Raw genomic sequence first — 25,126 nt, forward strand, 5'->3', positions numbered from 1 at the left:
GAGAGTGTTTCAAAATGATCTGGTTACATTTGATATTTGACACAAACAGGCCTAAGAATTGGTAGTTTTTTAATAATAATATTGTAATGATGATCAAGGAAACCATGCTTGTGTGTTATATGATACAATTCATTCCTATTTAGAGAGAATAATAAAAATAAAACAAATATATGTGTTACACAGAAGTTTATCACAGTATGTGAGACCGAAAGTAGTTGAGGAGGATGGGCCTCCTTCTACCCCTCGACCAGGAGGGCCCAGGAAGGTGGAGGTGATGGGGAGGAGGTGTGAACTCACTGCCACCACCACTGTGACAGAGACACTACTTTGTACAATAGAAGCCCCACCTCTCTCTCTCTCTCTCTCTCTCTCTCTCTCTCTCTCTCTCTCTCTCTCTCTCTCTCTCTCTCTCTCTTTTCACCCCTATGTGTGTGTGTGTGTGTGTGTGTGTGTGTGTGTGTGTGTGTGTGTGTGTGTGTGTGTGTGTGTGTGTGTGTGTGTGTGTGTGTGCGTGCGTGCGTGCGTGCGTGCGTGCGTGCGTGCGTGCGTGCGTGCGTGCGTGCGTGCGTGCGTGCGTGCGTGCGTGCGTGCGTGCGTGCGTGCGTGTAGGAGGGGGAGGAGGAGTGTGTTTAAAGAGGTAGTATCTAGTTCACTAGCCTCGGAAACCCAGGCTTTATTTTTTGTTACAAAAGAAAAAAAGCCTGGGGGAGCGATGCATCAACGATGGTCTTGGACCTTGTTATCTCCTAACCAATCAGAGTGCAGAGGGGCGTCGCTCTAAATTTGGTGACGTCAGCGTGCTCCGTGCACAGGCCGAGGGGGGGAGGGGAGGGGAGGCGGGGACATAGATTGGTGAAGCAATAGGAAGCCACGCACAAATCCAGGCGGCTGTGTTTGGGTCCGCCCTTCAAGACCATGGATTGAGCTCGTAGCCTCAGGCTACTAGTTCACTGACTGTAATTCATTGATAGAAATATTCACCCTGTTCAAATATGACTCAGCAGTTTTCCTCTCATGTTGAGTTGATAAAATAAACCTCAATTAAAACCCTTATGAATAATTGAAGACAAGATCCACTAAAAGTTGTCCTCTCTCATTCTATTCCTCTGCCCCCACACAATAAAGCTGACTCAAATGCATTATGTTATGTTTCAATATGCTACTATTTGAACTGTGAAATTTTCAGAGGAAGGCTTGAATGCCTGTTCATTCAGAAGTCTACTACTGTAAGACCTCTACACACTGTACGATATTTGACCCGATTTCACTATCACGGATATTTTTTGGTGTTCGCCGACAAAACCACCGATCTCAGTTAAGATCGGGCATTCCTCGGCGAGGTGTTGATGGTGCAGTGTGTAAGGTACTCCGAGAAGAAACACCCGATAAAGTACGGTCGGCGAGGGGTTCCCGATAACTTTTAGATTTCCAAACTTGTTGGATAATTGGGACTATCGGCCCCGATCTAATGCATGCTACAGCCAATGAGAGCACATTACAGCCACGCACCGTGGCTAATCCTCCCGCATAGAACCGCAATATTACCGTACTGACAGTCCAGTCCTGTATTAGTTAAACATGATAAACAGATATAGAGTGAGCGAGCCTGCTCGACGATGGGGCTGTTTATTATTAGAGAGGAATAGGGCTTGCAGACAGAGAGAAAGAGCTGTGTGTGTGTGTGTGTTTGTTTGTGTGTGACGCACGTATGTATCTCTGAACAGTATTGCCAGGTTTTGCACGAGAAATAAGCAACCAGGACTATGAAAACAAGCCCAACAAAAGCGACTATAGGCTGCATGAGCACTTTAAACCTATATACAAATAAAATAGCCGATCTACAACCTCACAATGCGTCGCAGCTATTTTCAAAGAAAAATAGAAACATTAAGAAATAAAGCCAAATAAGCAACTACAACACTTTGGAAATAAGCTAAAAAGAAACGCAACCACCAATATTTTTTACAAGCAACTCGCTTATAATAAGCGGACACAGCAACGCTGCTTCTGATCTGAATTGCACTCTGGTTGACTTTTGAAACGTTTGTTACAGAGAGGGAGAGAAAGAGAAATACAGAGAAGTTGAGAATTATTTAATGTCAATCATTAGCATCCTGTTTCGGTCTCGCGCACATATCACGGGAGCCTTTCACGTTTTCGTGAGACGTTTGGAATAAAAACAAATGTATGTATTGGGTCGGGATCACATCGTGGTGAAATATCTTGCAATCTTTGAACCCCTGTCGCCGACCAATCAATCGTGCGAGAATCACAACGATATATTTAGCCCGATTTCAAGAGAGAAACTCGTGCAATGTGAAATGCTTAACGATCTGTTCACTCGCCGACCATTTCAAATATCGGGCAGTGTGTAGGGGCCTTTAGATCATCATCAACCCTCCACCACAAATCACATCACATTCACCTACACTCTATTTTACATTACCGTGTCCCAGTCCACTTTACACTGACAGCAATAAAGAACATAAGACAGCAGCATATCAAGTACTCAAAATGATGTCACTAGGATTTATTAAGATCAGAATCCTTAATAACATCCAGATTTTCATTTTTAAGAAGGCAGACTTTTTCATGACCACATTACACATTTATGTGTACATACTGGGTTGAAGTTATATTGAAACTTTTTTTCTTTTCTTTTTTTTAACCAAAATGAAGTCATCATCATCGACTGAAAGCTGGTTGGTTCTATCATTATGCTTTCTCACTGTCCCAGGTGACAAATTTGACCTCTGACCAGAGACTTGTATGGATTAGCATAGAAGAGGAGCACATAACACCATTCCCACTTTAGGCCTTTTTTCACACAATCTGGTTGGCAAGTACCGTTTAAAAATCCTGTCCTGAAGTTTTCTAGGGAATCATATATGGCCACAGTGGGTTGAACCAGGATTAATTTATTTGGATGATTTATATAAGGGAGAAACGTTGATGTCATTTGAACAATAAAAGGTCAAATATAGTCTACCTGATACTGAATGTTGGAAAAGCATACAGCTAAGACATTGTATTAAAACGGTGGTTAAAACAAAACCAGGTTATCTGACAGGGATTCAGGAATTATGTTGTAAGGTTTGGAAATCTAAAGGTAGTGCTGCAAAGTTTTATGAATACTTAAGAGGTATACAGTCTCCACGATTTGAAGGTCTTAAATTATGTCGGGAGAAGGATTTAGGGTATATTACAGAAAGCATATGACAAGACATTATTGCTTCTTCAAGAGAAGAAAAGTCACAGTTAACTAGTTATAAACTAATACATAGAGGTTATTGGACTACATGTAAGACGGCTAAACTAAAGTTGAGGGACACTGACCTCTGCTGGCGTTATGAGAAGCAGCCTCGTACATTTATACATTATGTTCTATGAGTGTGATAAGGAAAGGCCTTTTTGGGACTGGAAGAGACACTATATAAACATCCTGCTTTGTGCATACTTGGAATCCTTCCAGATTAACCTTAAGGTATGTACAAAAAATGGTCCTCATAACTGGATGTAGAATTATTTGAAGATAGTGGAAGTCAATCTGTTGATGTGATGTGCCTTTAAAGATTGGATAGAACAAAAGTATTTTCTCCAAATATGGGGCACTTTCCTCAATTTGTGTAGAGGAGACAGGTAGTGACAGTACACAACAGCTGTATTTTTTTTTTAAAGAGATCAACATTTTGTAACTGAAAATTCTTGAAAGGACCTTATTGTAAAGTAGTCTGACATGTCTATCAAATTCATGCAGTTTTAACATAATTCAGCACTACGTGTTTCAAGTTTCAATTCAATTGTACAATGTGTGGCCCTTCACTCACTGTATCAAAGTCAGTATGGCCGTCTGGAAATAAATGCACGCACGCACGCACGCACGCACGCACGCACGCACGCACACACGCACGCACGCACGCACGCATGCACTTTTATACATAGGATGATATAATAGATCTTAGATCAGTTTGGTTTGTTCATCTTAGATGTCAGTTTACCCCCCCCCCCCCCCCCACACACACCTATTTTTTCTTTCTGGAAAAAACACAAACGATGGAGCTTGTATTTTACAAATTTTACCCACCTGTTAACCTTTGATGTGACAATAAAGATCTCATCAATCCTCCCCCACAAATCACATCACATTCACTTACTCTATTTTACACTACAGTGTCCCAGTCCACTTTACACTATAACAGCAATAGACAGCAGCTTAAAAAACATACAATTATAACACCAACACAATACAAATAGTCATACAGAAACATTTATTCAAATAATATTTTTCATGTTGGTTACTATTTATTACATTCAATTAATATACTTGTAATCATTTAATTCCAACATGTCTGTAAATTCACTTGACATTCATTCAGAGAAGAGAAGAAAAAAAATCTATATCATTGAATGTTATTTCACATAGGATATCAAACCCACACAATAACGATGACTTCCAACTACAAGACACAAAATGATACAGAAAAAACTTTGAAAGCCCCAAGTCCTTCATAACACGAATTATATGAATATACAAGATTGTAATTAGCAAATTATCTGAATATATTGTTTTACCTGTGAAAGTCACAGCCCTTTGGAAATTATGTGGTTGAACCTGCAATACGTTGACAATCTGTTTGCACTTTATCTCATGTAGTATGTGACCTACAGTACCGAAGTGCTACCACCTCTGTGGCTAACGTTATCAATAATAACCTCATGTATACTGTTCAGCTGGATTATGCTATGTGTATGTATCTTTGATTTTTTTGTCTATCCCTGACATGTTTCTATTCACGGTTTGATTTATTTTCTCCTTGCTCTCCCTGTCCACACTCTTCTTTTTTATTTTTTCTCTTCCTGAAAACAACACAAACAATGAAGCTTATAATTCAAAAAATAATTTCCTCCACTTCTTGACACCTGTAAACCTGTGATGTGAAAATGATGTTGATTCTGTGAGACAGCAGGCTAAATTATGTCTTCTTAATTGACAAATAAAATATGCAATACTGTATGATTCGAGTGACGAAGCTTAGGAACAACACTACTGGTTTCTGAGGTCAAATAAATCATTTGGTTGTTTTATTTACTGTACATCAACAGTTTACCTTTTGGATGCCGAGATTGTTGACCTAGAGAGAGACAAATACCATTATGATCAAAATATTGGGACTCATGACAACCCCCCTACTTGAGGTCAGATAACTCAGCAGTGGCTCCATCAGATAGCAAAAAACCAGCATAGAGGGTCTGGGTGAATGTGGTCTGGACTCTGTGGAGGAGAGTCATGGCGTCAGAGACACTGTGGAAGGAGAGAGTACCTGCACTGTGATCTAGGTACACTTCTACTCTGTAAGACACACGACCTGGGAAATGCCTCTGTGCATTGAAAATATAAAATATAATATAAAATATAACATCCTGCCCATGAGCACTGTAAAGACCAATATGCATTGTTGGATCCAAATCTGCTTTCAATATAGGATCCTGTCCTGCTGATATCTTTATATGAGACTGCTATATCAATGTATCTACTCCAATCTACCAGTGTCCGCACAGACCCTCTCTACTCAGAACATGACTCCATTCATTAAAACTAAAGGCATGGATTATCTTGGTTACTTTTCTGTTCTCTTTAGACAGAGACAGGTGTTGATGTTTGTTGCTTGGATCCAGAGTGATTGGACATGAATATTGTAAGAACTCAGCTCTTGTCTTGGGTTCTGGTGGTGTTGACCACCAGAACCCAAGCCAACCAGGATTGGGGTGTCCCTGAGAAAGACACTGAATTTCTAACGGCTCACTGTGCCTCCCCTGGACCTTGACGCTGCTCCTAATAGGTCAAAGTCATTAAAAATAAAAGGATCACTACAAGTACCTTCTTTATGTGTTTTCTTTTAAGAATGTCCTCAAATCTGATTGTTTTTAAGGACTTGCGTTGTGGTGGATTTGATAGTAAAACATCCACTCTATTCAGTGTCTCTGAGATGTGTGTCCCTTCCTCTTTGATAATGTTCTCTAAATTGTCCCTCATATTTGACACAGCTACAGTCACATCTTCAAAGTATCTCAGAGGACGGACATTGCTGCTGACTGGGTGTGTAGATTCACTGATCCTTGAGAGGGAGGTGTAATTGTGCAGAAAATGGACGTGATCCTCTGTGTATGCGATATGCTCCAGCTCAGCATGTCTCCTCCTCAGTTCAGTAACCTCCTGCTCCACACACTTCCTCAGTTCTTCAGCACGACTCACTTCATGTTTCTGCTGGTCTCTGATCAGCTCCTTCACCTCAGATCGTCTTCTCTTAATGGAAGAAATGAGCTCAGTATAAATGGTGTCACTGTCCTCCACTGCTCTATCAGCACAGTGATTGATGGACTTCACCTCCTGGTGAAGCACCTTCCCGTCTTTCTCTCTCTCCTGGATTCTCTGCTGGATGTTCTGCTGACTCATATCAAGCTCTTTCTGTCTCTCAGTTCTTTCGACTGCAGCTGAGATTATATCATGACCTTTGTGTTCTTCCACAGAGCACAGATAACAGCTGATCAGTACGACAGAAAAGCTTCCTCACCTCATTGTGGCGAAAGCAGATATTCTTTTGAAGCGTGGTGGAGGCTTTGACCAGCATGTGACAGTGTTTCTTAAAGGCAGGAGATTGATAGTGAGGCTGGAGGTGAGTGTCACAGTAAGAGACCAGACACTGAAGACAAGTGTTCACAGCTTTCAGTTTTCTTCCAGTGCAGAAATCACAGGCCACATCTCCAGGTCCAGCATAGCAGTGATCAGGAGTTACAGCTTGGAGTTCTGTCTTCTTCAATATATCCATCATGTCAGCCAACATGGTGTTTTTCTTCAGAACAGGTCTTGGGTTGAACGCCTCTCTGCACCGTGGACAGCTGAATCTCCCTCTTTGATCATCCTGATCCCAGTATCCCTCAATACACCTACTGCAGTAGTTGTGTCCACAGGGAACAGTCACTGGATCCTTCAGTAGATCCAGACACATAGAACAGCAGAACCTTTCCTGGTCCAGTTGAACTGCTTGTTGTGCCATTTTATAGCTGACTGACTGACTGCCTGACAGACTGCAGTGCAGTGTGGTTTAATCTCTGTGTGTGTGTGTGTGTGTGTGTGTGTGTGTGTGTGTGTGTGTGTGTGTGTGTGTGTGTGTGTGTGTGTGTGTGTGTGTGTGTGTGTGTGTGTGTGTGTGTGTGTGTGTGTGTGTGTGTGTGTGTGTGTGTGTGTGTGTGTGTGTGTGTGTGTGTGTGTTCGTGTGTGTGTGTGTGTGTGTGTGTGTGTGTGTGTGTGTGTGTGTGTGTGTGTGTGTGTGTGTGTGTGTGTGTGTGTGTGTGTGTGTGTGGAGGAGGAGGAGGAGGAGGAGTGTGTTTAAAGAGGCAGTGTCTAGTTCACTGTGATTAATAGGTACAGTAGAAATAGTCACCCTGTTGAAATTTGAGTCAGTAGTTATCTTCTCATGGTGAAAATACTATAAATCTCAGTTAAAACGCTGATCAATATTTAAATACAAGACACAATGAAACGTTTCTCCTCTACAAGTGAAATGCAGCTGTCTGTATTGCTATTATGACAACACAATGTTGTCTGTCACTGTGGTCCAGTCAAGTTGGTTTTACAGGTATAGAACATTTCAGCTAGACTCAATGTGCTTCACATCAAATTAAACTACTACTAACTAAACTATAAACTATTATGAACATGCTGTATAAATATTGACCAACTACAGCCACCACCGGATAAAAATGATAAGCATTCACAAACTGCTACCATCAACATGTTTCTTCATGCTTTATTTACCCAGGGAGATAGGTAAGCTGAGGTGCTTATTTTCAGCCATGCCCTGCAAGGACGCACGCACACTCGCCCGCCCCTTACGCACGTACTGTACGCCCGCCCCCGTACCTGGGAACTGACCAAACCACAGTCTTATACTGTTGGCCACTGTCACTGAGCAGCTCCACTGGATCAGTTGGGGGTTCAGTGCCTTGCTCAAAGACACTTCAGTGTTGTTGGGGGGGAGGGGGGAGTGGTGACCAATCATTCTCCACCCAGATTTTTCCTCTAACCGGGAACCTTCCGGCAACAAGCATGGCAACGCACTGTTGGTCCCTCACTTTTAGTACAGTCATTTGAATTATTAGTACTCCCACCGGCTGGCTGCAACGCATTGTGAGCTTGTATATCGGCTATTTGTGATAAAAAAAATAATAATCACCAATAATGACATGCCCAAAACAAAAAGACCAGGCTGAAAGTGGCTGTGTCTGTCTTTGGGTTTTCATAAATATTGAACCAATGCAAAGTATTAGCGAGCTTGTGGCAAAATAATAATACATCATAAAATATATTGGTTCCATTGGAACAAATGCTCTTTTTGTCCATTTCCACCCGGCGACAGCGTTAAGAGCTGAATAGATGAATGTGTTGAATGACAGATGAACTGAAAGGAGAAGGATGTCAATATCAGGGGCTCTCTGGTGTGTACATGCTGCTCCTATCCACCAGAGGGCGCCAGCTTAGTTCTTCTTAAACACCTGCTTGGCCAAGACCCCTCCAGCTCTCAGCTCCTTCACAAAACAATGGAAAGGAAACACAATGTATTGTAATTGTTACAGTTTACAGTTTAGGCATTTATCAGACGTGACTTACAAGTTATTCATATTATTATTAATATTATAGTTTGTATTGATTTGCACAACAAGTGTGAGTACACTATACAGTAAACAGCTTTCATGAGAAAGGGTCAAGTAATAAGAGGTGTGCATGTGAGCCGAGAAACCCTGGAAGGGCTTATATGTGGACCTCACCTTTTATTTACATACATAACACATTCTATTAATTTTATTTAGTAAGCTTGAACTCTGTCAATACATAACAAGGTAAATAATGACATAATATAGTGCAGAGAGGACAATGTAGTGCCTCAAAGAAACTAGGATACCAGGTAAACAATGAACCTAGCATCTGTCTAAACGGCATGCTATCTAAATAACATTCTGTACGTTTGAAACTATAGGATACAAGGTAAACAATGAACCTAGCATCTGTCTAACTCTAAGCAACATGCTAAATAACAAACAACATCTAAATAACATTCTGTATATTTGTGGTTAAGACTGTTTTTCTTTTCTTTGAGGGGCGAAACCTAATCTCCCACCCGGCTGTTCCATTCTGGTGGAGATAATTAAACAGTACCACAGTATAAAAGTATTATTATACATCAATGCTTCCGACAAAACCCCTCCAGTACTCAACCCCAGTGCTTGAGTCAAAGTATAGATACTCCTGGTCAAATATTACCACTACAAGTGAAATTAGCTCAGTACAAATGTTTATTACAACACTGAAAACCTTATTGATATGCACATTAGAACTTAGTATACTTTATACAATGACCAATGCAACAATACACCTGTCATTTCAAACAAGATTTCAAACTTTGTTTTCACAATGGCTTATATTTCAGCATAGTTAGAATTCCAGGAAGAGAAAGGCTGTAGTTTATATTAACTTGAAATCCCCATCGGTGATGTCATTGGTAGGTAAGTGTCTGAACTGTCCATAAACCACCAATGAGACACATAGTGAGTAGACATAAATTGAAGCATTCTTTTCATATAGGCTATTGAAGTTTAACATACATTCTTCATTTAAATCTATATGTGTTTTTTCCTACACAACATCGGTCACAACAAAGGTTTGTAAGACGCTCCAAACTCAGGATCGGCGTAGGATCCATACATAAATAAATGTCTCATGGATGTGGCTCTAACATTGATGACATGATAGTTGATGACTTCTTACCAGATGCAGCTCATCTCCGTTCACCCAGTGGGTCCATCCTCGACCTTCGATCTCTCCCTTCTGAACACACACCAGCCTGTCCTCTTCCCATGTGACAGTGGTCTGCATGAGGATCAGAGAGAAACACTTTAAAGGGATATTTCACTTTCAAAAAAACTTTTGCTCATTTTATCGTCTACTCAGGCTTTTGTGAGCCCCCCAGACCGTTTTTAAGTTGCTTGATTCATTATTTAGATATTTGATATTCATTTTATCAGACACGCCCCCTTCCTATACAAACCCATTATAACTTCAAACTTCATTTTTAACCCGTTAGATTCGTCAAAAACACTAACCCTTGGTTCTGCTGACTCACCCTGCCCTCCTAATACGCGAGGGGGCCGTGTTTTTTCTATAACTTTTTTCATTTATTTTTTATATTTTTTTGGAAAATTAAAAAAATTAAATACATTAAAAAAATTAAGACAATGGTCTGCATGAGGATCAGAGAGAAACACTTTAAAGGAGAATTCCGGACAAATTAAGTGTTATCTTTGATGTCTCGTTACTCACCTACCGATGTGAAAAGTAGCGTTCTTTTTTTTCATATATTCCCCTGTCGTCATTTTTTAAACACCCTCCGTTGTTATAATGGGAGCGTGAGGGTTAGTGAAGTTCGTCTATTATAACCGACGCAAAGTTGTTTTTTTCACTACTAGTATTCATAGTAGAGTCTCATGATAGTCAAACATGCGTTGAAACTATCTGCGAGGCTGCCGTCAATGGCGAACGATTTAACACTGGTTGCTTGTTTCTTCCAGAACCTGGCAACTCGTGTTGCCAGATTCTGGAAACAAGCAACCAGTGTTAAATCGTTCGCCATTAACGGCAGGCTCGCAGGAATTTTCAGCGCATGTTTGACTATCATGAGACTCTACAATGAATCGTAGTAGAGAAAAAAATAACATTGCGTCGGTTATAATAGACGAACTTCACTAACCCTCACGCTCCCATTATAACAACGGAGGGTGTTTAAAAAATGACGACAGGGGAATATATGAAAAAAAAGAACGCTACTTTTCACATCGGTAGGTGAGTAACGAGACATCAAAGATAACACTTAATTTGTCCGGAATTCTCCTTTAACTGTCCTCTTCCCATGTGACAATGGTCTGCATGAGGATCAGAGAGAAACACTTTAACTGTCCCCTTCCCATGTGACAGTGGTCTGCATGGAGATCACACAGGTCAGGAAGAGAAACACTTTATGATCATGTAGATCTGCTATTTTTGAAAGGAATCGAAAACAAAAGAGTCTCCCGTCTCTCCAGCTTTAGTAAACAGAAAATACATTTTCAGGTTGGGATACACATTATTGCCAATCCGAAGACAGAACTCATACAGGATACAGGATGGACAAGTGAAATGGGAAGTGATGACACAAAAAAGAAGTGAGCAGAAAAAACTAGATACTACCTCTTTAAACACACATCTCCTCCCCCTCCTACACACACGCGCACACGCACACGCACACACACACACACACACACACACACACACACACACACACACACACACACACACACACACACACACACACACACACGCACACACTCTCATACATCTGCGCACATCACACAGTGCTGCATTATCAGCTTACAAATAAGTTCTCACAGGGGGTAATTAATCCTGATCCTGGTTGGTATTCAGTCAGTAAACCATAAATAAAGTCTCTGTGTGTGTGTGTGTGTGTGTGGGGGGGGGGGGTGTGGATGTGTGTCATACTGACCATGCATCTCCTGTCATCCACTGCAGACAGGTCCTCCTCAAACTCCTTGCCCACATAGAAGTCCATGTCGTAGTTCTTGAAGGTGCTGATGGTCTTAATGCAGATGTGTTCTCCATCCTGGCTGATGTCCTTGTCTGGTTTCAGCAGAGTGGCTATCTTCCTAATGGCAAGGTTCACATCTGTCATATGTATATGAGAGAGAGAGAGAGAGAGAGAGAGAGAGAGAGAGAGAGAGAGAGAGAGAGAGAGAGAGAGAGAGAGAGAGAGAGAGAGAGAGAGAGAGAGAGAGAGAGAGAGCAGAACAGCTAAACACTTTCTGTTTCACACATTTTTTTTTTAAATTGCACTCTCTTAATGCTGTGTCTTGAAGGTGAAGTAAATGTTATTTGATGTGTTATAGCTCTACATTCTACATTCTGATAGTAATCTATGGAGTGTTTGTTCAGGGGTCTCCCTGTCTCTCCAGCTCTTCAGTAAACAGAACATAAATGTTCAGGTCGGAATACCAATTTCACTCATCCAATCTAAATGAGAGAGAACAGATTATGTGAAATTATAATTGATGAAACAAATAAATGAGCAGAAAAATAATTGATCTGGAACACAAGCTGATAAATGTTCTTTGTGGGGTTCTCACTCCTGTATGGATGAAATCAAGTAATCTGAAATGTATTTTTTGTTTAAGAGCTGGAGAGACCGGGAGACCCCTGTTACTGAACAATCTAATGATTACTATCAGAATTTAGAGCTTGAACTCTTAACCCAAAAGTATGGCTGACACCACTACCACCTTCAATGTTTTACGTAAAGCACTTTGAATTGCTTTGTTGAACGTGTTATAAAAATAGCCTTGCCTTGCCTTGCCTTGCCTAAAGCCTTGATAATCGCAAAAAAAAATAAAAAAAATAACTCACCTAGAGCTTTCAAATACTCCTCAAAGTTTTCATTAGAAATCATTTTCCAGAATCCATTCAGATCCACTGGCATTTTGTCTGTTGGTTGTTCCATTGAATGAGAACCTAAAGGAGGTCTAATGTTGCTGGTTACCTTCAGTCGAAATGCCCGATTTAACGGAAACCACTCTAATCCGGATTAGCTGCTGGTTTCCCAAGCCTCCCCGTGCAGTGTCGGACGAAGTACCACATTTGTTTTATGTAAAAGTAGAAATACCACATTGTAGAAATGCTCTGTCACAAGTAAATGTCCTGTATTCACAATTTGACTTGAGTAAAAGTACAAAAGTATTGGCTTCAGAATACACTTAAAGTATCAAAGGTAAACGTACTCATTTATGCAGAATGACCCAAATGTATCTAAATCTTTCAAAAATAGCACAGGTACAGGCTGACAAAGTGTCATGATGAGATGTTTTGTGAGCTTGTAGATCTGAGATTTTTTTAATAGCTGAAAAATGAAATATATTATATATTTGCATATTTGAGTAAGGTGGAAAATGGAAAAACCCTGGTAAAGTAAATGTATCTCAACATTGTACTCAAGTACTTGAGTAAATGTACTTAGTTACTGTCCACTGCAGAGAGTAAAGGGAACATGCGGCATGCATACGTAGGAGTGTGAACTCACATGCTCTGGGTTTCAAAGTAGGCCTATACTTACTGAGGCTATGCGGGATTAGGTTAAAAACTTGTGAATGCAAATAAAAGGTGGAGAAAACAGCTTGTTCTTCCTAAAGCCTGTGAAATTGGACAATTTAAGTTCTGCTCAGATGGGCAAAACTAAATGAAAAATATAGACAGATAGACAGATAGACAGATAGACAGACAGATAGACAGATAGACAGATAGACAGATAGATAGAAATCACAAAGCTCATTGCTGAGGAAACGCTCACCACACAGCAGTGTGGTGAGCGTTTCCTGCATGTGACAATTGTTTTGTTCCATTTCGTCTAACCTCTTTAAAGCAATTAAGGAAAGGATGTCATGTCATGCATGCAGGCACACACAGTATAGGAGCCGACCAGAGCCCAAGCACCATACCCAACTGTCTTTTTATGTCTATGTTCCGCTCCTGGTGAGTCTGGTTTTACCAGCAAACAAGGGAACTGACGTGCTCAACTCAAAAGTAAAAAATAAATAAATATGTATTAATTAAATAATTGATTAATTAATAATGATGATGTATGTCGACCCAAAAGGCAGAACAACATCAAATTAAGTCACCTGAACTCTCAAATATCTATGTAGCACTTTTAATAACGCACAACAGCAGAAAGAAAACGCCCTGTACCTCTTTCAGTGTTTCTGAAACCTGTGGGTGTAAAGTGTGGTTTTGGAACACGTATCTATCTCATGCACATCTCATGTGTGTGTGTGTGTGTGTGTGTGTGTGTGTGTGTGTGTGTGTGTGTGTGTGTGTGTGTGTGTGTGTGTGTGTGTGTGTGTGTGTGTGTGTGTGTGTGTGTGTGTGTGTGTGTGTGTGCGTGCGTGTGTGCGTGCGTGCGTGTGTGTGTGTGGCTACTACTGTGGCTGCACTGAGCCATTCAGGCTCACTGGCTAGCAAGCTGGCTCTGTGCTGTGCTCTTCCACAACTTGGAACGGCTGCTCTCAACAGCCCTGGCTTGAATGGTGGAAGGAACGGTGGATAGATCTACCTGCATGTTAGTCCTGTCAGTAAGATCCAAAGTTGAGGCAGAGCTGTTTACAATGCGATGCAAATACCAGCAGGAGTTTAGCTTCACCTGTCATGTTATGAATTTATCAGCCACAAACAATAAGGCACGTACATCCACTCATTAAAAACAGGTTCTGGGTATAGTGGTGGGCTTATGCCCCCAGCGTCCCAGCGGGAATTGAACCCAGGGCCTTCTAGCTGTGAGGCGACAGCGCAACCGACTGCGCCACCAGACCCCAGACATGATATATATCTAAATGTCTCAATACTAGTAGCCTCGATCTCCAGGCTTTTATTGTTTAATTTTGCTTAAAAATAAAAGCCTGGACCAGCGCGTCGGTGTACCCGGTATAGGAAGTGTTTCATTTCTCCAACCAACCAGAATGTAGTGGGAGTCGCTCGTAATGTTGTTTTGACGGGGCGGGAAGGCAGGAAGGCTAGTGCAGCCTACGATACTAGAGGTCTGGCGCCCTGCCCCCTAGCCGCGCACGGGGCTCTGGTGAGGGCTCACTTATTTTGGGGTGACAAAATCGTGGGATAAAAAAAATATATATATTTACATCGTGGACCCCCTGGGGGTCTGCGGACCCCCTGGGAGTCTTGGGACCCGTGCGAAACATTGCGGACCCAACACTGCTAGGGCGGAACGGACGCTACGCAATTGGTATCGTTTTCATGGCAGGGACCCCCAAATTGATATGTATTTGGCTACGGAGCCCCATCTCAAAATATTTTGTTCCAGGGACCCCCAGAAGCAAAGATTTGAGTTACAAATGTTCACTTTAAGATATATATATGCAAAGATTTGCACAAATCTTCAAGTTTTTTCAAAAATAGTAGATCTACAAGCTTGTAGAGGTCGGCAAAATAAAGCCCTGAGGCAGTGATAGAAAGAAACGTTTTGTCGCGTCACTCTATCCCTCACTGTTTCTCTCCATCTCACCCCCCCCCCCCCCCACACACACACGCACACACACACACACACACACACACACACACACACACACACACACACACACACACACACACACATCCTTCGTGTCATGTCTCTTTTTCTCTCCGTCCTTCTCTCTCTCTCCTCCCGCACGGTTGCGCGCGCACCCAGGCAGACACAGAGCCACAAAGCCACGAGGCACAGAAAAGCCACAGGCACGCATGCGCACCTTTGCCAATTGTAATATAGGGATAAGAGCAGGGAGACAATACAACCACCCCAATTGTATAAGTTACATTGCATTAACATACAGTACTCTAACATACAGATTGGACAAAATATAAATGTATCCATAAAAAAAGTTACATCGTGAGGCTTTCATTAATTGGTTGATTGGTGCTTTGTCTGCACTAGTCTGTTATTGATAGCAGCGATTATTATAGAAAAATAATTTAGGATCAAGGATTCAACCAAGATGTGTAATAAATACCAAACATCTGTCACCACGTGCCATCCACCACGTCATTGACTGAGCTTCACACTGGTTCACCTGTTTCCTAAAATAAGGCCATTGTCTCACTGTCAAATTAAGATTATCAGAACAAAGTTGTATGTAAAGCTCATCAGTTTTGTTGATTCTCCTTGCAGATTCAGAATTGATTGCAGAGAACAACAACCTGAATGCAGAGAAAAACAACCTGGTCAAAGACCTAGACCAGATACAGTTCAGATATAAAAACATGACTGAACAGAAGGGTCAGATACAGTCCAGTTTTGACCTGCTACAGTCCAGCTCTAACAACCTAACTAAAGAGCGAGATAAGCTGAAGAGGATGCTCTTCGGTCAGTGAGACATCAATGTTTTTTTCTTCACTGTTATATCATGTATCATCATTTATCATAACAAACCATTGCTAACGTTATTCTTTGGTTGTTAGAATCACATGGATGGCAGCAATTCGCCAGCAGTTGTTATTACATCTCCAATCAGAGGAAAACCTGGGAGGCTAGCAGACAATACTGTATAGACAGACAATCAGATCTGATGGTCGTAAACAGCAAAGAAAAAGAGGTGTGTGTGTGTGTGTGTGTGTGTGTGCGTGTGTGTGCGTGTGTGCGTGTGCGTGCGTGTGTGTGCGTGTGTGTGCGTGCGTGCGTGTGTGTGCGTGTGCGTGCGTGTGCGTGTGTGTGTGTGTGTGTGTGTGTGTGTGTGTGTGTGTGTGTGTGTGTAGTTTGTATTTCATTAACCAGCAGTCTTTCTGTCCAGGACTTTATTGAGAGAGTTACTTGCAGATACCAGAACATGTGGCTGGGTTTGACCGACAGAGCCAAGGAAGGAGTCTGGAAGTGGGTAGATGGAACCCCACTGACCACACCAACGTAAGACTTTAATTTTCTCTTCTTCATTTCAACTAACATTTCAACTACATTTTGCATAATTGCTGCCTTTTTCTAAATGGTATTAAATGTTCATATATAAAAAAACATGCCACAATATCACTAAGACAATTTGACCTATTGCCTATTTCAATATCCAGTTAATTTGTATCATATATCTAGAATAAAATTTGAGGTCATGAGTTTTTTTTTAAACAACATAGTATAATATGGTGTATTATTGATGACGGTAGCGTACAGTACAGTAGCACACTAATCACATCAAGTGAACGGGAATGCATAAAAAAAGCAAATGTCAAAACACAGACATACAATAATCTAAAATTCAACAACCCAAAATATTGTTACCTTGTATGTCCAAACCTTATTTGAAAATAGTGAAAATAGCTACAGGCTCACAGCAAGAAAATGTAAAGGCATTCTAATGTATTAAATGTTCCTATAGGTACTGGGTCCATGGTGAGCCTGATAGCAGCCTTCAAAATGAAGACTGTGCTGTGTTTTGGAATGGAGATAATAAAGGATGGTACGACAAACCATGTGATGAAAATATCCATTGGATCTGTGAAAGAGTGTGTTGAAACCATCATTTTCACAATGTAGTACTGTAGGTGTATTTTCATGTGGCTGTTTATTTTTTGGTTTACCTGCCTTGTAATTCTATTCTATTCTTCTATTAATTATAATATTCCAATATTACATTACAATTGATATTCATATTTTTATTATTAACCACTTAAACCCCAGCAACCTTAATGTGGGGGAAGCTTTTGCAGAAAATAGCCGATCTACAAGCTCACAACTTGAGCTTGTCGATCGACTATTTTCAGCGAAAGCTTTCCCCCAATAACAGTAAGCTGAAAAATGCAGAGTCTATAGTACAGCGCCCTGGGGGACTCCACTCAACCATATGGTGTTGGTTAAAGGGGAGACTGCGAATAACATGAATTTAACAGCCGTCTGTTACAGTTTAATACCATGTTCATTGAGATTAGGGGATCGGATGCCGCCACGAAGGTGTCCAATGATTTGGGGAAGAAGACAATTATCAGCACTTCCAAACATTTCATACGTCACACTTAAAGATCCTATGAATGAAAAAGTTTGTTTATCACATTATGTCTTGTACTGAACTTGTGCTATATGCCAATGTCTGTCCATTGGGGGACCAGGGTTTAGAGTTACAATGATATTTTACGGTTTGTCTTTTCCCGGAAAACCACACACAAAATCTATCTGTGGAAACATGCTATGGCAATATTTTACACCAAGTGACGGCTGCTTCTAACAGCAAACACAATTTTTTTGTTTGTTTTGTAAGCTAGTTTTTTTCAGTTTACACATCTTTTATTCCCTTTTAATTGTACATACATGTCTTAGTTTTTATTTTTTTATTGGTTTGTTAAATTTTTCCTTTGGCAATGCAAATGTATGTATGTTTTCATGCCAATAAAGGCCCTTTGAATTGAATTAGTTTGAATTAGTAGTTTATGTGTTTGCTTTGGTTTACCTGTCTTGTAATTCTACCCCAATATGCACTGTAGATATTACATTACAATTGATATTTATATTTTCATTATTAAAGGCGAGCCTATAGAATGCAATGAATCTGTTACATTTGAATACCATGCTCATGTAGACTAGGGGACCAGATGTGGCCTGCTTCTAACAGCAAAGACAACATTTTTCATGCTCTGTTTAGATATCTCTTTATAATAGCTAAATCAATGACAATATGACACAATGGGTCACATTAAAAGTTGTCATACAGCTGTCTATACAGCAGTCTAATTATTCACTTCGAAAATTGTTTTAAACTTTTGAGTTTTGAATAGAATGGGTCAGAAGCTGTGTTCAGGTCAACACACTCCCACTCCCCAAAATGCATATCATGACCAATTTATTTTTCGAAAGTTTTGTGTGTGTGTGGCTATTTTCAGATCAGAAAATACACTAGCATAGAGCCCTGAGGGACTTTGCTCAACCTGGGGTTTAAGTGGTTAAGTGCATAATCTGCCTGATTGATTGATTAATTGAATAATTTATTAACAGTTTGCAAAGACAAGCACAGGGAAGTAAAACTCAATACAAGGTCTGTTAAGAGGATTTTAAACCCAAGAAAGCACTATGGCTTGTTTCCATTGGGGTCCTTTATACTCAATTCATCGAAACATTTAATGACAGATTTAATGATGACTTTTGTTGCCATTTTTTTCACTGGAAAGATTTGCCTCTAAAATGCAACCCAGGTAGGTCATTTCCTCTTTTGTGATCACATTGTCACTCACTTTTACTGTGAAGCTGTCAGCCTGGCAGACGTTTATTTGGGACCAAAAAATAATGGATTGAGTTTTACCCAGGTGTAATGATAGTTTGTTATCAGCGAGCCAGGTGCAGATTTTACGAGTTCAGAGCCTCACTTGAAGTCCTTACAAAAAGTCCTTTCATACGTAACTTGCATTTATTGAACACAGCTGAAGGTAATCATGTTAATTGTTTATTTGAGGTGTTTCTTAAATGTACAGCACTTGACCATGCGGACAGGACACACAGTGACAAATACCTGAAACACACCCACAGTTAACGTCATTACCGTCAGCTGTGTTGTGTACCTGTCAAAATGGTAACAGAAAATAGATGGAATATTTAGAAAATGGACACGGTGAGCTTGTCTGCTGTGAAGTGTGCGTGTGTGTGTGTGTGTGTGTGTGTATGTGTGTGTGTGTGTGTGTGTGTGTGTGTGTGTGTGTGTGTGTGCGCACGCGACTCCGCGAGTGTGTACTACATGTTGTAACCTCTCTTGAATTTTGTCGAGACACATCAACTGTACCGTTTGTACTTCAGTAACCAGCAGCTTTTCTGTCCAGGACTTTGTTGACAGTTTACACCACCATACAATGTGGATTGGTCTGACTGACTGAATACAAGTGAGAAGACTCAAGACTGCATAAAGTTACATGTGTGCTTGTGTAAAGCTTACATGATCATATTTCTTCTTTCAGTTCATATTTCTACTCTTAATGTCCTCATATGAACCTTAGGCAAGTCAACTGTAATAGTATAGCATATTTCAACAACAGGCGACTCAAAGGGTTTTATACAAAACATTAAGAGCATTGGCCCCGATTCATAACGAGGGTCGTAAATATGGGGTAAATAAAGTTCGTAAAGGAGGTCTTATTTTGGTAGTCACAAACGGACGTGCAATTCCCAAAGGGGTTCCTATATCACAGAGACGTGCGTACTACCAGTGCGTATGACCAGGTGTGATGATTACTCTGGAAGGCTGCATCCAACAGCATCCAACTTCAACGTCACCGTGCTGAACCGTGCTAAACAGCGTTGCCATGTCCGCTTATTATAAGCGAATTTGGGCTTATTTTTCTGTAAAGTTGCTTGTAAATATTGGTAGCTGTGGGGTGCGTTTTTTTGGGCTTGTTTCTAAAGTGTAGTTGGTTATTTGGGCTTGCTTCACAATTGTTCAATTGTTTTAACCGGTGGTTGTCAAATATTTTTATGTCATGGACCCCCAAGTTAATATGTATGCTAATTTATCCCTATAAGCCCCATCTGAAAATGTTTTGTGCCAGCTGGAGGCAGATTTGTGTTGTTAGAATGTTTAAAAAATCTTCCAAATATTCCACATTTTATTACAAGATTCTTTTTTTAAATAGCAGATCTACAAGCTCACAACGGTTTAATTAAAGTGCTTATAATGGCCTAAGTGCCAGTTGCTTCTTTTGGGCTTGTTTTCCTAGACCTGGTTGCTTATTTCTCTCACAACATCTGGCAACGCTGATGAAAGTTTGAAGTTCAACTCCGCCTCGTCCAAAGATAACAGATGCGGTGTCGCATCGCCTTGACAACGTACTGTTCTGTCTGGAAGCGGATCACGTAATAAATGCTTTCATGAATGAGAATAAAGAAGTTTACAAGGTTTAACCCCATTACCAAATAAAAGGCTAATAAAACGTGGAAAGGATATTATATAAGCGAGCCTTTTCTAATGAACATAGCGCACCTTTACCGAGGTAAAAAGATGTTGAAAATAAATCCAGGGCATACAAGTGGAACGCTTCTATCCGATTATGGACCAGAGCTTATTGATTAAATTAGTTAATTTTGGATATCACTGTCCTACGTCGGAATGGGGAATGGATCTTCTGGACACAGCTTTCATCCACTTTAGTTTCCTCATCAGATGGTAATATTTATTAGGCTGTTGTGTGTGGCGTTCATGTGATCAATATACAGTAGCCTACAGTAGGCTTTACAAATTAATACCGCGGCACGGACACTGATGCAAGTCAGTCCCTCCGCAGTTTCATTAAGGCATCATATAGCCTATTTTCATTATTACGTGACACTTTGGCTGAGATGGCCCGCTGGCAAACACACTGAGGGACCTATAATTCAGCTCTAAATGTGACTCATAGCCTAGAAAATAAATAAAAAGCGGTGGAATCTACATCATGTCTATATTATGCATAGGCTACAAGCAATACATCGTTTGACATTTATTTTTTATTTTATATATATTATGTGTTGACAAATGTTGGGCACATATATATTTTATTTGAGGTTTGCCACTGTTGTAATTGATTTTGGCATGAAGAATAAAGCATTCTAAAGACATACGCACATTTCAGCCCTGGTAAGACAGCCTCGGGGCTGACCTGAGAACGTGCGCACCTGACGCACAAAACACAGAACAAAAAACTTTTATGAATCCGACTGCAGGTGTAGGCTTTGTCCTAAATGCCGGTACGTACAAAATATGGTCGTAAATTCCTTTATGAATCCGGGCCATTGAGACAAAGTGCAAAAAGAAACATATTATTGAAAGCACATTTAAATATATATATTTTTTTAGGGTTAGGCTTAGTTGGAATAGTATTGCAGAAGGAGAACACTTCCTCCTGTGTGTTCCCCATTTATGACATGCATGGAAGACAAACAAGGGTATGTGTGCGTGCCTTTGTGCGTGTGTGCATGTGTGCAAGCCTCCATCCTTTACAATAATGCAAAAACCCATCCGAGTATATTCAAGAGATGTAAGACATAATGTTGTAGGTGATTGGGAAGAGCAACTGCAGGCAATCAGAGAATTGGAACTTTCCAATTCAACATCTCTTCTCAAATGTCCATTTGCTAGAGTCCACCCTTACAGAATTGAATAACAAGGCAGTGCGTTCGGTGAGGGGCTGGTTCTGTCTCAATACCGACTTCGCTTTGGTTTGTCTGCCTTGTATTTCATTATGCACTGTGTGGGCATTCCATAACCATTTATTTTAATATATCCGTCATTTAGTATAGAATGTAACATGTAGCCTAATAATATGAATTCATTCTGCCTCTTGGCCAGTGCTTACTTGTAAAAGAGACTTTGTCGCAATGTTTTTTTACTGGTTAAAGACAGGTTAAAGATTAAAGAAAAGTATTCACATCGGTCTGTTATAGCGGCACCAGGAGGCAGATCTTTTTCATATTACTCCTACAAATTTTCTCCAAACATCACACAAATTGGTACACAGTATCTTTATAGTCATGTGATCAAGACAGATTTGTCAGATGTTTTATATTCCATCCTTATTGGCTAAGATTTGCTTCCAAAGTTTGCAGGAGTGGCCTGTTTTGTACAAAATCCCTCAATCATCCGATTGCAGAGAAATTGTGCATGCACATCCCCACTAGGAAAAGGAAGAAATGCCACAGAGTCCAGGGAAAAAAAATATGTTGATTGTATGACCTACAGTTGAAGAGTTATAGGTCAAAACGTGAATATGCCTGTTATAGCGCCACCATGAGGCTGATTTGAAAAATGTAGGGTGGCATTTCTTCGTTGGCCAAGTGGGGATCTGCATACAAAGTTTCACGGAAATTGGACGCTGCGTTCATGATCGGAGGCATTTTGTACAAAACGGGCCACTCCTGCAAACTTTGGAAGCTATAGCTTCCAAAGGGGAATAGGCCTATCTTAGTGATAGAATATTATGAAAAATCCAACAAATCTGTCTTTATCACATGACTATAGAGATACTGTGTACCAATTTGTGTGATGTTAGGACAACATTTGGGCAGGACAGAACCTCTGCCCGACCTTGGCCTGAAAGAGAAAAGAAAATGCATATTTACCAATTACTCGAATGCCCACCCATCTTTAAATTATTATCCAAATATCACAATATACAAAAAAAAAAATCAATATGCCACAGTGTCTCAATTATACCTATTATTGTATCTTTCACTATCCAGTTAATTTGTATCTAATATCTATAATATAATTTGAGGTCATGATTAACAAACAAATATTTAGAGGGGGGGATAAATGTAAATGTAATGTTCTTACTTCATCAGGTACTGGGCCCATGGGCCTAATAATGACCGTGAGACTGTGTTGTGTTTTGGAATGAAGACGATAAAGGATGGTACGACAGATCATGTTATGAAACTAACCGCTGGATCTGTGAAAGAGTTACAGTCTGTGTTGAAATCACCATTTTCACAATGTAGTCTAGTGATGGAATGTATGAATGTATGGAGGAGGGGAGACGAGAGGAGTCAGGAGCGGAGGAACGATGAGGAGGAAACGACGAGGCAGGAGAGGAGGAGAAGAAAGGAGGAGAGTTATGTGTAGCTATCATTCATGAAAATCCCTCCAGAGTGGAATACCTACTGTCTTTGCTATTAGTTCTAATGTCCTACACACAGCAGTGTAGTGAGCATTTGATGTGACAGTTGCTCACAACGTGACATTTGTTCCATTTTGTCTAACCTCTTTAAAGCAATTAAGGACAGGCTGTCATGCATGCAGGCACATGCATATAGGAGCCAACCAGAGCCCAAGCACCATGCCCAACTGTCTTCCTTTTTTGTCTATGTTACCCTCCTGATGAGTCTGTTTTTTTTACCAGGAAACAAGGGAACTGACATGCTCAACTCTAGATAGATAGATAGATAGATAGATAGATAGATAGATAGATAGATAGATAGATAGATAGATAGATAGATAGATAGATAGATAGATAATTATGATGTACTGTGTCGGCCCGAAAGGCACAACAATAGCAAAAATAAAAACAACTTTTAATAACAGCAGGAAAACGCGATAGACCTTTCTCAGCGTTTCTGAAACCTGTGGGCGTGAAGTGTGGTTTTAGAATATTGAATAATAATGGGAACTTCCTCTCTTGTGACTTCTGTTTTACAACAAGTTGCACAAAGGAATTTAGTTTGAAGATGAACCAGAATGAGTGAGGACGTGTACGCCATACCAGACCTGACAAAGAAGGTCAGAAATGGTCGAGGAGAGAGGGAGCAGGAGATGGAGGAAAGGGGAGAGAGAGAAGAGAGGATAGTAGACATCTATGTCACTGCAGACGACCTTGACCTTCACCCTGGGACACAGCAGGATGATGTACAGAAGAACACACCACAGGAGCAGAATGAAGGTACAAATAAATCCTACAATGATTCACTAACACATCTGGAATGCCACAATATTTTTTACACATCAAAGGAAGAACTTTCAAATCAAATTAAATCAAACTTTATTTAAATAGCACAATTTAAAAATAAATGTCGTCGACCAAAGCGCTGTGTGCAGGTCAAGAAACAATGCAACAAAACAATAAAACCAAATACAATCAAACAGGAGGTGATCAAGTTAAAACAAAGCTTGGCTGTGATTAAAAGCGAAGTCGAAAAAGTGAGTCTTAAGCAAGGACTTAAAAACCTGGATGGACCGGGCGGATCGAATGTGAAGGGGAAGATCATTCCAGAGCCTGGGGGCAGACATAGCAGATGTCATTTTGTGGGTCCTTGGCACAAAAGAGTTTGAGAACTACTGATTCAGAAGGCATTTTTAGAATCGGCCCAAGTTCTTAATGGGTCAAATGACTTGTCATCTGTCATAAAGCATCATAACTTAAAACCATCTGTAGTATCCTCATAGGTAATTTGTCTTATGTTTTTCAGGCTCTGATCAGTCAAAGAAGAATCATTCCAGAGCTGCTGCAGTGTGTCTGGTGGTGCTGTGTCTTCTATTGGCTGTCATTGGTCTGGTCATCAAGTGTGAGTATCATTCTATAAACACTAACTTTACATGTTATATTTGTGTCGGAAACGTAGTGTTGATGGCTGTTGATTGGAATACTTTGGCCTCTATTTTGAGTCAGGACTCAAGGTGGACTGACCATTTCTGGAGGCAAGTTGCTGTGTTTTCCCCTGCCTGTATTTCGTGTTTTGGGGACTCACAGCACGATGCTTCATCCACCTGCTTAGACGGATCAGCGTATAGCAAAGTGCACGCTTGTCCATTGCTAGCTTTAGCACATTTCAGTTGGCGGAGGCAAAACCAAATAATTTTAACCTTTTGAAATGCATTCTAACCGACACGTGAAAATGGTTAAATGCGTGTGTGCCACAAAACTATTGTATGTCACAATGCACAATATTGAATAGGGTTGTTTATTGCCAATAAGTTGGTGATACGATGCATATCACGATACAGAGGTCACAATTCAATATATTGCAATATTCTTCTAAAATAAAATGTTAAATATTTACAC

General features: G+C 40.4%; 3 protein-coding genes across 3 annotated transcripts in view; 1 reads left to right on the forward strand and 2 right to left on the reverse strand.

The window, feature by feature from the left end:
* The window catches only part of LOC308092804 (E3 ubiquitin/ISG15 ligase TRIM25-like), a 31,862-nt gene extending 24,766 nt beyond the window's left edge, over positions 1–7,096 (reverse strand). Inside the window, exons 1-2 of the mRNA XM_080438901.1 lie at positions 6,573–7,096; positions 4,683–5,379 (exon numbers count right to left, since the gene is read on the reverse strand). Of these exons, the coding sequence (XP_080295027.1) occupies positions 5,188–5,379; positions 6,573–7,055 (675 nt within the window). The 5' untranslated portion in view covers positions 7,056–7,096 and the 3' untranslated portion in view covers positions 4,683–5,187. The remainder of the gene's footprint in view (positions 1–4,682; positions 5,380–6,572) is intronic.
* The window catches only part of LOC308093126 (hepatic lectin-like), a gene marked incomplete at its 5' end in the record, with an annotated part of 33,940 nt that extends 15,940 nt beyond the window's left edge, over positions 1–18,000 (forward strand). Inside the window, 4 exons of the mRNA XM_080439351.1 lie at positions 15,807–16,001; positions 16,097–16,230; positions 16,426–16,538; positions 17,002–18,000. Of these exons, the coding sequence (XP_080295477.1) occupies positions 15,807–16,001; positions 16,097–16,230; positions 16,426–16,538; positions 17,002–17,137 (578 nt within the window). The 3' untranslated portion in view covers positions 17,138–18,000. The remainder of the gene's footprint in view (positions 1–15,806; positions 16,002–16,096; positions 16,231–16,425; positions 16,539–17,001) is intronic.
* Positions 8,536–12,578, reverse strand: LOC308092805 (retinol-binding protein 1-like; the record flags this gene model as incomplete). The annotated part of the gene is made up of 4 exons (XM_080438902.1): positions 8,536–8,586; positions 9,824–9,925; positions 11,592–11,770; positions 12,506–12,578. 4 exons carry the CDS (start codon positions 12,576–12,578, stop codon positions 8,536–8,538), a joined length of 405 nt encoding a protein of 134 aa, XP_080295028.1.
* Positions 18,001–25,126: the final 7,126 nt, after the last annotated feature.

The sequence above is a fragment of the Gymnoscopelus braueri genome (assembly GCF_963280865.1).
Source record: "Gymnoscopelus braueri genome assembly, chromosome: 10".
In the NCBI taxonomy this organism is placed as follows: domain Eukaryota; kingdom Metazoa; phylum Chordata; class Actinopteri; order Myctophiformes; family Myctophidae; genus Gymnoscopelus; species Gymnoscopelus braueri.